This window comes from Aphanomyces astaci (genome assembly GCF_000520075.1).
Source record: "Aphanomyces astaci strain APO3 unplaced genomic scaffold supercont1.3, whole genome shotgun sequence".
Lineage (NCBI taxonomy): Eukaryota > Oomycota > Saprolegniomycetes > Saprolegniales > Verrucalvaceae > Aphanomyces > Aphanomyces astaci.
The window spans coordinates 1,547,901-1,562,421 of record NW_009798266.1 but is presented as its reverse complement, the minus strand read 5'-3'; the positions used below and the strand labels follow the sequence as shown (position 1 = coordinate 1,562,421).

Sequence of the window (14,521 nt, the reverse complement as noted above, 5' to 3'; positions counted from 1 at the left end):
ACACGTCACTGCCCGCCGCACAGAGTTGGCGTGGTATAACTTGGTGGTCGATGCTCTTACTACAGGTGGTCGATGCCACCTCTTCCACGTGGATAGCCGAGGGGCATACCAGTACAGTAGATATCTTCACAACACAGCATTAATTGGAGGCCTTTCGGTGCACTGTTCGTACAATGGACGTCGACCTTTCGGCTACGTATGTTCGTCAAAGTTGCCTGCCAAACCAGTCGTGCAGAAGCAATGCCGGTACTCGCCCACGACGATGCTCTTCGCCGCCAAGAGTGTCACCCACGATGAGGTTCATCCGCACGCCGCCCTTGGGGAAATCAAAACGGGTGGCCAGGAATGGTACGAATGCTTTGGCTATTGTTCTGCTTACGGTTCTGAATGGGGGTGCTTGTGGACGAAGTGACCTTGAACACTTGCTTGGTGCGGCAGATCCTGTCGTTCTCACAGATGACACCCACGAGGTGCCGCTGGAAGCTCTTATGCCCAGGGCCTCAGCACATCCGTCATCGAATGAGCGCCCCACCATCGTATTCGACGATGATTTGGTCGCGTAGTTGTAGCGGCATATGTGGACCGAACGTATCTGCGCAATCAAACGTTGATTGAAGGTAAACTGTAGTTACTACGTACTAGTAGTAATTATGTAGTAGGTAGTACTCCGGAGTAGTACTTACTAGGAAATGGCATTGCCACACTACAGTACAGGTACCGGTACTCTCAGATTCGAAGAAGGGCACTCAATATGATGGATATTAGTTCATACAGGCTATGCAGAGATACGTATAGTCGCAACGGACTTCCATTACGGTAATCATGCACATTGAGCTTCGTCGGTTATTCTTGCCGAACATCTACTGGTCACATAACACTTCAAACAGGTCCAAGTGACGACTAGCGGCGTGATGGCTACGTTCGTTCCAGGAGTAGCTCCTGTATCAATGCTTGGGCAACGACATTACTCCATTATATGGCGTTGGTACTGTACTGCATGGTAGCTGGCATTGATCCCGTCATCGCATTGGGACAGTCGTGGCAATCACTTGTTCAAGTGTAACGCTTAGAGAATCTCAACGATCTCGATGGGGATTGGCTGTTCGATATAAATTTTGTCCAATCCGCGTGGGCATTGCCACCTCCATATTCGAATACTTCGAAGTACTGATAATTTCTACGAATTTAATTCAAAGGGACGTGGAAATGTATTTTTTGGCGTTGGAGCAGGCTGCACGTTCAAAGATCTTGCAATTTGTATACTTGCGGGAGAGATATCCACCTCGGAGAAATAAAATACACCGTAATTTTATTCGAAATTCGACGCCTCTGCCCATTGTGTCTGTTTTTGAGCGAGCAATAATATATGCAACGGAACTTGAAAGAACTGGTTGCGATGGACCTGCACGTTCACAAGGACGACGGCGGCGGCAACATGGAGAAGGAGGACAAGGATGCGGTGCTCCCGGCGTTCTTGAGTAAGACATACGAGATCTTCTCCACCCCCAGCTTCGCGTCAATCTGCGGATGGAACGCTACCGGGGACACGATCATCATCCACGACCCCGACGTCTTTGTCAAGCAGGTGCTGCCCCGTTTCTTCAAGCACCGCAACTTGCCGTCGTTCGTGCGGCAGCTCAACATGTATGGTTTCCACAAGAGCGTGTTGGACTCGAACAAGCGCGAATTCCGCCACAAGATGTTTCTACGCGACAAGCCCGAGATGTTGCGTTTGATCAAGCGCAAGGTGAACACGGCGCCGGCGTCGGCGGCGGCGCCCGCGGGGGCTGCCGCGATGGAGCTGAAGCGTGACGAGTTAAGCCACGAGATCTTGCACGAGATGCGCAGCCTCAAGATGAAGAACGAGTTGATGGAGAAACGTCTGCGCGACGTTGAAATCGACAACGCGATCGTGCGCAGCGACAATCTGAAGCTATGGAAGCAACTCGAAAGCGCCAAGGAAAAGCAAATGGTCATGCAGGAGAAGATGAAGAAGATCCTGTGGGTATTGTTCCAGATCTACCGCGGCAAGCACAACCAAGTGCCGACGCTGTCCACGGACAACAACGGCGCGACGATCCTCACGGAAGAGTACTGTACCCCTCCTACCCCTGTCTTCCACGTCATTGGTCCCGTTCTCATTATGTTCGTGTAGGTTGGTCTCTGGCTCGAGTCGGCTAGGGCCCAAGGAATTCCGTGACGTGCTTCGATTCCTGGCCATGGACGACCCGCCGCTTCTGCAAGCCGCGGCGGACGGATCAACATCCGCCGCCGACAAGCTCCAACTGCCGAAAAGTGCGATGAAAAAGCGAAAATTCGTCGAAGTGCCGACAATCAGTGCGCTGCCGGCACCCGGGACACCCGTGATGAACCATCTTCAAAGCCAGTTGCAGCATCACGCGTTCCCTTCGTCAGCCTCCATGAATAACTTGCACGATCATTTCTTTGAAATCGGTACGTCTAGGCGCGTGGCCGTGGCCGTGGATAACGAATTGTCTGCTTGATTTGTAGTGGAAACATCTCCACCGCGAATGCCTCAAGCGCAGAAAGCGATCAAACCGAAGAAACTACCCAAGACAAGCATGTTAGCCGAGCCCACTAAGGCTACACATGGGGGAAGCGCGTTGAGTATCTTTTCGCCACTCGGGACCATACCCTCCAATACCGCCGCCGCGATGCCGCCGCAAAAGATAATGTCGCCGCCACCGTCGCCGCTGTCGCTGGAGAAATCGCACAGCTTTGATGGCACCCATGATGGAAGCATCCTGCACACAGATCTCATCGACGACGACCTGCTCTTGCATGACGACTCGCTCAACTTTGGCGAAGTCGAGTCCGAGGTCGGCTTTCGTTTTCTTATTGTTGTGATACTGGACCAACAACGTGTATGTAGAACGTGATGCGGAAACTGGAGGATTTTGAGTCGTCCCTGCTGAATGAGTACGATGTCACGTGCCTGGACAGCTTGCTCAAGCAGATCCACCAGCAGCCGACACCCAACGACCACCCATCGTCGCCGCCCTCGACATCCACCTCCAAATTATTGTAGGCGCCGCCAAACCTGGTGCAAATAGATATATCTAAGTGACCCCTAATTAACCAAAACATGCAATTACAGCATGGCGTTATGCCTAGTACGGGTACTAGAGTACTATAAAGTACTGTATGTACCGGTAGAGTGTTACGGTAGTACAGTATAACCCCCCCCAAGCCCCGTCAGCTTGTATAAAGTAGAACGCACTCGGAAAGATACACATACAGTACAGTACTGTACTCACGCTTAAATCATGCGATAGCGCGTGAAACGAGGAATTTGGCGATGCCAACTCTCACGTTTAGGATGAACATCCTGAACGAGATATCGGTACTACGTAGTACTACTACGTACTACTAGTAGTACTGTAGTATCTATCGTCAAGGGAAAAAAGCACAAATTTGGCAAATCACTGAAGCCCATTCACCTCCTTCAACCACTTTTCACTTTTGGGGTAACATAATTCCCTGTATAATTCAATATAGACATCAGAGTTTTAGTTCAAGCATACATAGATCAAGTCTAAATCGAGTGTTGGTTCAAGTTGCCCCAGCTGTTTCAATCGAATCCCAAGGCAACCAATGAGAAGTCAGGAGTGGTGACTACCTCTGACGAACAAAGTAGCAGTGCATTTCATTCCGAGCCTCAAGTGTCATGTTGCGTCCGTCTTCCTTGGCATTGCTGGTGCTTGCCGCCACCGCCGCGAACCCGTCCAATGCGAATGCGTATCCTGCGTACTGCGCCAAGGACATGTCCGCCAACAAGATCCAGCCTCTCGAGCCATCGACGGCCCGCACCTTGCAGCTCGTCCAAGTGCAGGTGGTGGTGCGCCATGGAGCGCGCACGCCGTGGTCGGGCAAGAAATGCTGGGACGGCTACGACGAGGAATGGAACTGTAGCATCCGCGAACTCCAACGACCGGAAATCGTCGGCAACAAGACGTGGGCGGCGTCGCGCGAGTTCGAAAAAATTTACACCCGCGGCGACAACACGTTTCGCGGCACGTGCAACTTGGGCCAAATGATCGACGAAGGATACTCCCAGCAAGTGTCTAACGGCCAGTACGTGGCAACATGACGTTGCCGAAGACTGACTCGCCATCGCTTGAAACCATCGTAGGCACCTTCGCGAAGCGTACGTGGGCCCCCAAGGCTTGTTCAAGTCGACGGAGGGATTGAACTTTACCAACACCTCTGGTATCAACATATTCCGACAACCTCATAAGTTTAGCAGCTAGGTTCTTGACATGATGATGTAGATGTTTACTTTGAGAGCAGCGACATTCCCCGCACCATCAACTCGGGCATGGTACAGTTTACCAAATCTCCGGATGTTGTTGATTTCGTTATAATATATATGGCACTTCCCATATTGTCTTATTAGACCATTGCACTTTATACCCTTGTTTATGATATTTCCATATAACTTTGCCGTATTTTGTATCCGGTTTTGGGTTATGTTTCATTGTCGCTTGGTCATTTATAAGTTCCAACTCTTGCATGAGGGTAGATCATCATGGACACGCTGTTCACATCGACCAATGCATCGTCGTCTTCGATTGCGAGCCCCTCGAAGCCGCCGCCTGTGCCTTGGCACACCAACGACTACGCCCGCAACACCATCACCCCCAACCCCTCAATGTGCCCCAAGTTGAACTGGATCGACGCCCACTGGCGCCAGTCACCCGAGTACGTCCGTTGGACTCGAAGCGCGGCCAACACCAAGCTGGAGCAAGACATTCGGCGCGTGGTCACCAACTACGACCATGTGACGCTGTACGACTGCTTTATGACAGCCAAGTAAGTAGCACTCCCCGACTATGTACTATTCTCCGGGCTTGTTCACAATATTCTCACGCATGACCGAGTTCAAACGTCGCGCTCTTATGACAATGTAGGTGCACGGACCGCGCCCTTCCCGCGGGTATTGACGACGATCTGTTTGTCCGCTCGACGTCGCGGGAAGAGTCGGTGCAGATCCAGCAGTACCTGTACAACCACAGCGCGTACGCCCAAGCGGGCATGGCGGCGTACACCAAACGCCTCCGCGACCGCGCCGTGGCGGTGACCCTCGGCCGCGGCCCTCGCTTTGTCTTGTCCGCTGGTACGTCTGCATGTGGCTACATCGGCGGCGTTGAAAATACTCAATTTGGTTGGAATGGATATGGGATTCTTGCCAAGTCGAGTGTGGAGTAGGCAATCTGTATCGATTGTCAGCCAATGTGTAATACAAACGAATCGAAACCCACTCACCTGCTGGCTTCCTGCGATGCGTAGCTCACGACACAACCATCATGCCGCTCCTGGCCGCGTTGGGCGGCAGCGCCTGGCTCACCGAGTGGGTGCCGTACGCGAGTCACATGATATTCGAGGTGTACGCGAACGCGACGTCCCACTACGTGCGGGTGTTGTACCAAGGCCAGCCGCTGGCCATCCCTGGCTGTGCTACGGGTTCGTACAGTAGTTAGTATATTCATATCCTGTCATAGTTAACATATTTCGGGGCTAGAGGTGTGCCCTTTTGAAGCCCTGCTGGCGTTGACTGCGTTTTCGATTGACGAGTCGATTTGCGACGAGCCTTCGACGGCCGGGCAGCAGAAGCAGCAGCAACCCATTGCCACGCTCCCTGGTACCTACGACTTGGACTGGGGTATGTATATGGGTGGTGCACAACTGAAATTGGCCTTGTTGTATATAGCGCCGGAATCGGTTTCGTCGTCGGGGTGGACATACGCGTATGTGGTGGGCGGGGTGCTTGCCGGCACGGCGCTGGGGTATTTCGCAGGAGCGCGCTCGGCGGACCGTCAAGGGTACACTGCGCTGGGTGACAAGTCCTTAAGCTAAACCTTTGCTCAGTTGAGTGGATAGCTATAACTCGACTCCATCATTCGAACCAAGTAAATGTTTGGAGATGAACCGTGTTATTAACAAGGGTTACATGTTTCACTGGCGAAAACTGGACGGGCCAGTGTGCCTGTATTGACGGGATTCTGAGCGATTATGACGATAAAGCGCTGCTGGAACACGTAGTTATGCCGTGAATAAAATACACTGACGAGTGAACCTTACTCAATTGCTATGAGGCACCTACAGTACGTAGGTGGGCGTTGCCACTCTTGCAAACAACTTCCAGAGTATTCAGCCCGCTTAGGAGGGTTGCAAATTCTACAAAGTTGGTATATACGAATTTTTTGACACGACACAAGGAGCGAGTAACAAGTGCTAGTACTTAGCAAGGAACAAGTACCAAGTAGCTCCAGTAGTTCATTGGGTTAGATCTTGCCGCTTTCTAGTTAGCAAAGGTGTCATCAGCAGCAGCCTCGTAACGATGGTGACGGTGATGGTGATGGTGATGGCCCCACCCACCCCAATAACCACCGCCGCCTCCACCCCCCCAATAGCCCCCGCCCCAACGCCACTCCTTGGCGCTCTCGGCCGCTCGCAAATCCCCAATTGGTTCACCAGCTGTCGCTTGGTCACGTTGTTGCGCCGGGTCGACCGCCGCATTGGCCGTCGCCACGAGCATCAGAATCGCCACTGTCTTCATGGAACTTGAATTCAGAAATGAGGGATTCTAGCCAACACAACGCTTGAGATGGAAAAGTTCTGATCAACCACCTAACCATTCCAACTGATGGACTTCGACCAATTACAATACCCCCAACCGCCAGTAACATCAATCGTTTGTCGACTTGATGCCCGAGGACCGTCGTGAACAAAGTTGAGCCAACTGGTTCAACGACGGAATTCCGACGTCACACTACCTTTTGATGGCGATATGCAGACGATTGCTTGTTGTATCTGGGATGATGGCTGCGTCGGACGTGACGAACATTCTGGTGACCACTCAAGGGGTGGCGTTGGCACTTGCGCGAAGGGAATCCGACGCAAAAGAAGAAGTGGGGCCTATGGGGGCTTGAAGGAGGTTGTTGGGGGCGTGGCAGGTTGGGCTGGGGTGTGCGAGTTACTTGGATGGGGCCTAGTGGGTGTAGTGGCGGATGCCTCGAACGTGGTCTGCCTACAGTATTGTGGTCGTACTTGTGTGGCTGCTGTTGACCCATCATTCCTTGATTTAACTTGTGTAAGATCGTGTCTACACCTCATGGCTCCTCGCGGGAGGCATGTGTACATGTGTAATAAGCTCGTAGGAGATATCGACTGATATAACGTTAGATATAATTCATTAAACATGTCAAATGAAAGGCTCTCATTCGTTGCCGCCGTCGTCGCGATGGGAGGTGTACATGTGGTCGTAAACGAGCTGGGCAGTGTCAAATCCTGTGGCACACTCAAAGCACCAGTGTTGGCCACAAATGCAAGTGATGTGGTTGCACCCGCCCGCCTTTTCTGTATGAGCATGGCAGTTGGGGCACTCTTGCGACTCAACGAGAATGCACTCCAAGTCGACAGCAGCGTGGGCGTCCACACATTCGGCGCATCGAAAAGCAACTTCGTCCAGTGGGGGGTCGCGTGTGCAATCTCGTTTCATCATTTGTTTCACACGGTAGCAACCCAGACACCAGCCGTAGAACATGTTGGGTTCGATGACGGAGCGTGAGTCCATCTTCAGCGCACACGCGTCGCGGTTGTATTTGCGGAGGACGCCAAGGGTGGGGAATCCACGACAAAATGCACAGGCCAGCATTGCAGGCGACACCAGGTGACCAGGCTGGGCAGCGCCAAACCATTTTGTCAAGCACGGAGTGCACACCTTGGTCGGGCAGCGACCACACGCACTGGAAAGACATGGCAGCGAGAACTCTTCAAAGCACATGTTGCACACGTCGCGCAGGGCATCGGTTAGGACGATGGCTTTCAAGGATTCATAGATGGCACTCGATTGGAGAATCGCTTTGCCTTGGAAATGCATCGCCATGTGCAGCACCGTTACCGGATCGTTAGTCGGTGAAGTTGCAAGCAGCACCGCTTGTTTTTGCGTGAACAGCTTGAACATAGAATCGTAGGGCGTGTGAAACACCATCTCGACAAACACACTCTTGACTTTGTCGGTGGTCCATCCATGTACGACGGCGACGTGGGGGTTCGTCCGCATGAGCGCGTTGAATGGCACAGACGTCGTCGTCGTGGCGCGGACGGGAGCGTCGGTGCACACTGGACACAGCCAGCCGTTGGAGGGCGACCCATTGGCCCGATACAGTCCTGCAGGATCGATAAACTGGTTCAAGCAGCCACTACAAGAAATTTTCGGCGGCGGCGGAAGGGGGGAAATATTATTGGTGCGGCAAAACCAGCATTTCGCTGCGGTGCCGAGTTGGGCAACTTGCAACACGGCGTAAATGCCGTGGCAGTCGTGGCATGACACCATATGCGACTCGTTGCCGGGCACGACGGTGTTTGCCTGAAGGGTGGGCGCATCGTCGCCGTAGGTCACGCACATGGCACACAAAGTGGGCGAGACCATCAGGGACAAGCTCGTGTCGTAGCCGCATGTGTGACACCGCGCCTTTCGGTCGGGCCAGAGGCTATCCTTTTGCGGCGTGTAGCCCACTACCACGTCTACGTCCTTGGTAGCTGCCAGTCGCAGGCGGTGAACTACAAACAGTTGACGGTACACTTGCTGTTCAAAAGGCGTCAGGTACGCTTGTCCACGGTACAACAGTTGGACGAACTCGGCCGAGAAAATCTCTGGAAACTCTACCGCATAATCAAACGGCAGCCACGTGCCTTGAATCAACGTTAAGTACTCTGCGGCTCGGTCGTACAGGTGAATGTGGTTGGAAAGGCAGCACACCAACGCGACAAGGGCGGCGCCTCGCTGACTGAGCGTCGTACCAGGGAACATGAGATGCGGCAAGAATGAAAACAGGTATTCGTTCGAGAGGGACAGTGGGAGGTACATTAGGTCGTCGTCCTCCTTGTCGCTATACGCAGGAGGGGATTGGTGGTATTGCAGCCGCGCCAGTATGTTTTGCACGCCCTCCAACACCCCTGGTTGGGGGGCTCGAGCAAGCGACCGAATGCTCGCTTTGGACATGGACAAGTGCCCTATATCGAGTGTAAAGCACGGCCCCATAGGTGCCGCGTTTGCTATCGCGTCACGAATCCGCTGCGAATCGTTGTACGATTCCTCCAGCCATTGGCTCACTTGCACCTTGGCGCCCTCTGTCAACGTCGGAACACACTGCGACAGCTTTGCGGTGAGGTCGTCTAGGCGCGGGTCCAACCGTTGGCGACAGCACAGGCGCCACAATTTGCCAAAGATGGGGTTGTACGTGACAGCCAGCACGTTTTCCGGTCGAAAGATCACTTCAAACGTCTTCATGACCAGGTTGCGAAAGTCGGCGTCCCGCCCAAAGAGGGGCAACAGGCCGTTCAAGTCCTCCTTCATCCACTCCAACGGTGCAAATACAAACGTTTCGTTGGTTACCACGAGCGACGACGCGGGGGGGATGTCGGTCTCGTCTTGTGCAGAAAACGACTGGTCGAACGGTTCCCCCTTGTGCGTGAAGGCACTTCGAGCGAAGTTGGACCCGATCGTGACTTCAAACGTCTGGGCCATGAGCTGCAACAATAGCCCCATCGTCGCCTCCGTGATAATGGTGCTGGACAGTTGGGGCAAGATCACCGTCGGCCCCATGGCAGCATAAAACGAAGGCGACAGGTAGTCGCGGGTGGGCGAGTGGAAGGTATACACGGGAATGCCAAGGTCTTGGAGTGTTCGTTGGAGCTGAAACCAGTCGTGACCCCCACGGTACTTAGGGTTGTCCTGAATTGCCTCGATTTCTCTGCTTTGGTTGTTGGATCGCGTCGTTTGGTGGTGGGGCGGGGCATCCGTGTACAAGAACACCAAGGCACGCGAAGTTGCCGACACCGTTGCACGAATGTCGTCCACTGTCATGATGACATGGTTCAGCGCGGTTTTGACAGCTTCGGGGAAATCTCCTCCCCCCGTTGGCTTCAAGTCGTCGACAAATTTTACAATCGCGTCGTTTCGGCTAGTGCGTCGGCTGACGGTGGACAAGAGCCCGTTGCCATCGCAGTAATCCTTGTACGACACAATATGTACCATGAGACGACCATGGAACAGCAACTTGGCCACCAAAAACACTTGCCGCAAGGACGCTTTGAGGGCAGGGAGGTACGTTCCCATGGATCCGGTGGTGTCGCAGACTAAAAAAAGGTCGATTTCGTCCTTGTCACCGGCGAGGGTGATCCATGTTGGCTCTTGTTCCGCTTTTGGTTCCATGTTGCTGGGTGGCAAGTGTATTCAGTAATGATGACAATCTAGCTCCACCTGCAACGAGTCGCCAGCAGCCACCTTCACTCTTCTGAATCATTTGTAGAACGGTACCTTCACTCGCATGAACCTGTTCACCTGGAAATTTTCTGTGGTTGGTACGACAATAGTCCTTGCCTATACTTGCGGGTTGAGCGAGCTCGTATCCCTGTTGCGTACATTCGTTACCTGCAAACTGTATTCTATCATGTTTGCCATCAATTAGCGAATAGCAGAGGATGTAAGGGATACAAGGAGGAAGCCCTGTTCGCACGGAACTAAAATGAGGTCTTTATTGGGGGTGTAAACGCAATTGTACGATATCAAACTAGGAGGACCACGTTAGAGCTCCCGACGCAACAACCAAGGTCCCAGCCTAACCCGTCGTATTCCCAACCTCCTCCAAGCCCTCAACGCCCTATGTCACTCACTACAGGCTCCATGGTAATCCGTTTCTCAAAGGTACATCGGCCATTAAGATGATCATTCGTCAGGTGGGAGTGCTTTATTTCGTCTATGTCCGTCAGTATTATGTTTGATGCCCATTGTGGTTTTCAACGCCTGGTAGCGCGCCACATGTGGTTAACTTCATTCTGCAATTCAAGACCTATGAAGACGATGGCGATTGTGATGTTCGTGGCTATTGCGATGAACACTGCCGAGATCGACCCGACGCATCAACGCGAACAAGTGTCTTCTGCTGAACCACTTGATAGTTTGCCGAAGGTCGACGGCAAGGGGTGGCGTTGGCGAGGCGGCTATTGGGGTCATTGGGGCCACCATCATCACCATCACCATCGTTACGAGGCGGCTGAGGATGATACCTTGGCGAACTAGAGCGTACGCTGGTGCCTGATCAAGCTCTAAATTCTAATCCAGTTACCTTCAGGAGCTTGTTCAAGTACTTGTGCAAACTCGACCGTTTCGTGTGCACAACATATGCGGCACGCATTTAAAGAATTTACAGCATTAAGTATGCGTCCTGTCGGCAGAGCGTTCGACCTCAAAGAAAATTCAATATAACGTTATCAGTCCAAACTTTGAGTCAGCCGTAGAAGGTGTATTGCACAGCTTCAGTCATAACGGGTTTTCATCCCTACTCACCAAATGTGGAGTGTGTTACAGTATCAGCTGATGGAAATGGATGATCCATGACCATCCCTCCGATAACCTTTCATATGTTTCGATAGCAGGACTGTCCAACGGTTCGTCTACACAATGCCAATCTCAAAACCGAATTTGGCGTCAACGGTCAGTTCAGAAATTACCGTAAAGGCCGCAGTGCTTCCAACGGCATGAACTACTCACGTTGGGACCACATCGACGACAGCAGCAGCAGCGAGGACGACGACAACGAAGTTTCAATCGGGGCATGGATAAGGAGCACAAATCAAATGCAGTCGCGTCCAGCCCGGCGTCAAAACAGTTGGGGGGACCTTCTGGACAACGCCACGATCCGTCGCAAGCATATGGATTTGCTGCTTACGTTGCAAGACACACGGCTCCACGTGAAGACCGCTGGGTTTGATGCGGTGTCGTCTGGCTTTGTGTCTACCGCACCGGTCACATCCTTGGCGAAAGTGGACTCGATCACAACGTTGCGACATGGTGTAATCAATCGTGGCACTATCTTGTGGTGCAAGGTGGCGGCGCCTGTGATGCGGATTGTGGGCGTGCTAGTACTTGTTGACGATGGATCTGGCCAATTGTTTCAAATTGGCTTGTACAACTTTGTCGACAGCCAAGCGTCGACATTGGATTGCCAGCGCTTACTGCTGGAGGGGACACTGCTGGGGGTGAAGGAGCCCTACGTCAAGACATTTGCGAGTGGATTCATGGGCTTGAGGACTGATCATCCATCCAACATTGTGGTGAAGCGACCAAACGAGCAGATGCATGCAACCGTGCCCCCAACAGCAGCATCATCGATTGAAGGATTAAAAGCCCAAGGCAATGCGCACTTTCAAGCAGGTGATATCATAGCTGCCGAATCGTGTTACTCGGCAGCGTTAAAGCAAACCACCGAGGCAGCATCCCCTGACATGACTGTGGCATTACTGAACAACCGCGCCATGTGCTCGCTCAAACGCTGCGCGTTCGTCGAAGCACTAGAAGATGCCACCAAAGCTCTGTCCCTCGTGCCCACGAATGCGAAGAGTCTGTTTCGTCTGGCGTTGGCCCTCACCGGGTTGCGTCGACACGAAGAAAGTCATGCGATTTTGATGTTGCTGCCTCGGTCGAAAGACGTCATGACGTGGCGGGACGTGGTGGCTCGTCGGGTGGCTGAGAGCATCCATGGTCACTTTAAGCCCATCGACGTGATGGGCGGGACAATTGTTGAAGACTACATTGGTCCTGTGGAAGTAAAGATGACGCGAGGCAAGGGGCGTGGGTTGTTCTTGACACAACCTGTTCGCAGGGGCGACTTGTTGTTGGTTGAGAAGGCGTACGCGACGTCGCTGGCGATTTTGAACGAAAGAAGGAGGTGATGATCCCCACGATTGACTGGTCGACCATGCGTGGATACTCGCGAGAAAAGGAAAGCCTGGCGAAAGAATTGGATGTCGGCGACGAGCTCACGACAAAGTATGCGGCAGACCATAAACTCAAGATGTGGGGAATTGCTTCTCCATCTGCCTGACGTGGATATGCCGCACCGATAAATTTCGTAAGAATGAAATGTGTTTTGGTGGTTGCAACACTTAACGCGCCCATTTAGACATGTGACGTGATAAGGCACAGTACGCAAAGCAACCCCGGTAGCTGGCTGTAAGAGCGCGTAAATAATGTGAAGGCACGCCCTTTCACGAGTTGGCCCAACTTTGTTGACGAGGGACTATAGCCATCAAGAGGACGAATGATTGAAGGAACTGGCGGTTGATGCGTATAGATCTGTCATTGCCCATCACTTGTATGATGGATGCATTTGGTGGTTGGTCAGAACGGTTCCTTCTAATAAGAAAATGCTTTGTGTTTGCTTCATTCCTCAATTCAAGGCCCATGAAGACTGTGGTAATTCTGGTGTTTGTGGCTACTGCGGCGACGGCCATTGCGGCGGTAGACACGGTGCAACGTGACCAAGCGGCAGCTGCTGAACCTATTGGGGGTTTGCGAGCGGCCGAGAGCACCAAGGAGTGGCGTTGGGGTGGGGGCTATTGGGGCGGCGGCGGTGGTGGTGGTTATTGGGGTGGCTGGGGCCACCACCATCATCACCATCATCACCGTCGTTACGAGGCGGGGACTGAAGATGCCACTTTGGCGAACTAGAAAGACACTCTTGGCTTTTTAGCACTGCTTTCTAATCCTCTGAACTAACGGAAATTGTTCAACTTGTGCCTGCGAGCAGGCCTCGGAAAAATACTACTACTGTACTACCAGTATGGAATACTGAAGACGACCATAATGAAATCATACTGATGGAAACATGCATGCCTATATTTCCCTATTTGAAAACGATCCCTATATTCCTGAACTTAACTAAGGGTGCCTTGAAACTCGGGTTGCAAATTCGGATTGTTGAACAACCTGCACGTCCCAAAATCGCTGGTTTACATGAAGGAACAGCAGCATCTCCACATGGACAGGATATAAACGTTAGCGGTGGTCTATAAGGATCATTTTGACCGCGAAGAACAAGCGTTCAAAAATGACTTGTTTGTGGAATTCGTAAGGTGGCTGGCCTTACTTCTGATTATTAACCAACCAGAGTGCATCATGGTTACTTTGCCACATACTGTACTCCTACCGGTTCATCTAAAGACAACAGATCGGCCATCCTCAGGAGGAGACGTTTTACTATTAAACGCCTCGGTTCTTTCAGTTAAACCCACGAAATGTTGACGTTAAATCATTATTTGTTACGTTCTTTACCTGGTAATTAGGTTAAACATTGTGAATAATCCGGATACAATGAAAACGTTCGTACGGATAAGTTCTGTATACAAAGACCAAGATATACTTGATACTCCTTTTCGGCCAAAATGTACCTGGTTCCATACTATAGTATATCTCCGTACAAAAAGGCCGGTTGGTTTATATTCTATTACTCGATCAATTTTTCACCAATCGAAAATCTGAACCGTAACTTCTGTTGGGCTTGTCCAGTTCAATCGTTATTACGGTATATTTTCCTAAATAATATCAATACAAAGTTGGAATAGCTGTCGAAAGTCAAGGTATTTATTTGTAGTCTTTAGGTGACTTGCACCATAGTACTACCGTACGTATATTGGTCAAGACGATCATTTTTAT

The 14,521-nt window shown here is 51.9% G+C and overlaps 5 protein-coding genes across 7 annotated transcripts; 3 read left to right on the top strand and 2 right to left on the bottom strand.

Moving 5' to 3' along the window:
* Window positions 1–1,352: 1,352 nt before the first annotated feature.
* On the top strand, window positions 1,353–3,120 carry H257_02118 (hypothetical protein). The gene is made up of 4 exons (XM_009825623.1): window positions 1,353–2,091; window positions 2,156–2,454; window positions 2,512–2,840; window positions 2,894–3,120. Exons 1-4 carry the CDS (start codon window positions 1,367–1,369, stop codon window positions 3,047–3,049), a joined length of 1,509 nt encoding a protein of 502 aa, XP_009823925.1. The 5' UTR covers window positions 1,353–1,366; the 3' UTR covers window positions 3,050–3,120.
* Window positions 3,121–3,665: 545 nt separating this feature from the next.
* On the top strand, window positions 3,666–6,089 carry H257_02117 (hypothetical protein). 3 transcript variants are annotated; one of them, XM_009825621.1, is made up of 8 exons: window positions 3,666–4,095; window positions 4,154–4,230; window positions 4,293–4,342; window positions 4,544–4,833; window positions 4,932–5,137; window positions 5,311–5,484; window positions 5,543–5,662; window positions 5,732–6,089. In XM_009825621.1, exons 1-8 carry the CDS (start codon window positions 3,689–3,691, stop codon window positions 5,875–5,877), a joined length of 1,470 nt encoding a protein of 489 aa, XP_009823923.1. In that variant the 5' UTR covers window positions 3,666–3,688; the 3' UTR covers window positions 5,878–6,089. The 3 variants fall into 3 exon arrangements, with proteins under 3 accessions (XP_009823923.1, XP_009823924.1, XP_009823922.1); XM_009825622.1 differs by having other exon boundaries at window positions 5,543–5,683; XM_009825620.1 differs by having other exon boundaries at window positions 5,543–6,089.
* A 216-nt stretch (window positions 6,090–6,305) lies between these two features.
* H257_02116 (hypothetical protein) lies at window positions 6,306–6,580 on the bottom strand (the record flags this gene model as incomplete). The annotated part of the gene is made up of 2 exons (XM_009825619.1): window positions 6,306–6,322; window positions 6,400–6,580. The coding sequence occupies 2 exons, from the start codon at window positions 6,578–6,580 to the stop codon at window positions 6,306–6,308; spliced, it is 198 nt and encodes a 65-aa protein (XP_009823921.1).
* Window positions 6,581–7,189: 609 nt separating this feature from the next.
* Window positions 7,190–10,255, bottom strand: H257_02115 (hypothetical protein). Its single transcript, XM_009825618.1, has one exon. The coding sequence runs from the start codon at window positions 10,238–10,240 to the stop codon at window positions 7,241–7,243; it is 3,000 nt and encodes a 999-aa protein (XP_009823920.1). The 5' UTR covers window positions 10,241–10,255; the 3' UTR covers window positions 7,190–7,240.
* Window positions 10,256–11,565: 1,310 nt separating this feature from the next.
* H257_02114 (hypothetical protein) lies at window positions 11,566–12,759 on the top strand (the record flags this gene model as incomplete). The annotated part of the gene is made up of 1 exon (XM_009825617.1): window positions 11,566–12,759. One exon carries the CDS (start codon window positions 11,566–11,568, stop codon window positions 12,757–12,759), a length of 1,194 nt encoding a protein of 397 aa, XP_009823919.1.
* Window positions 12,760–14,521: the final 1,762 nt, after the last annotated feature.

What these genes read in the sequence shown, in the direction of transcription:
- H257_02117 (XM_009825620.1), top strand. Translation starts at nt 3,689, where the DNA reads ATGTTGCGTCCGTCTTCCTTGGCATTGCTGGTGCTTGCCGCCACCGCC. An exon ending in GACTGCTTTATGACAGCCAA is followed by an intron (nt 4,834 to 4,931) that starts GTAAGTAGCACT and finishes ATGACAATGTAG; the next exon opens with GTGCACGGACCGCGCCCTTC. An exon ending in TCGCTTTGTCTTGTCCGCTG is followed by an intron (nt 5,138 to 5,310) that starts GTACGTCTGCAT and finishes TGCGATGCGTAG; the next exon opens with CTCACGACACAACCATCATG.
- H257_02115 (XM_009825618.1), bottom strand. Translation starts at nt 10,240, where the DNA reads ATGGAACCAAAAGCGGAACAAGAGCCAACATGGATCACCCTCGCCGGT.
- H257_02118 (XM_009825623.1), top strand. Translation starts at nt 1,367, where the DNA reads ATGCAACGGAACTTGAAAGAACTGGTTGCGATGGACCTGCACGTTCAC. An exon ending in CGATCATTTCTTTGAAATCG is followed by an intron (nt 2,455 to 2,511) that starts GTACGTCTAGGC and finishes CTTGATTTGTAG; the next exon opens with TGGAAACATCTCCACCGCGA. An exon ending in TTGGCGAAGTCGAGTCCGAG is followed by an intron (nt 2,841 to 2,893) that starts GTCGGCTTTCGT and finishes ACGTGTATGTAG; the next exon opens with AACGTGATGCGGAAACTGGA.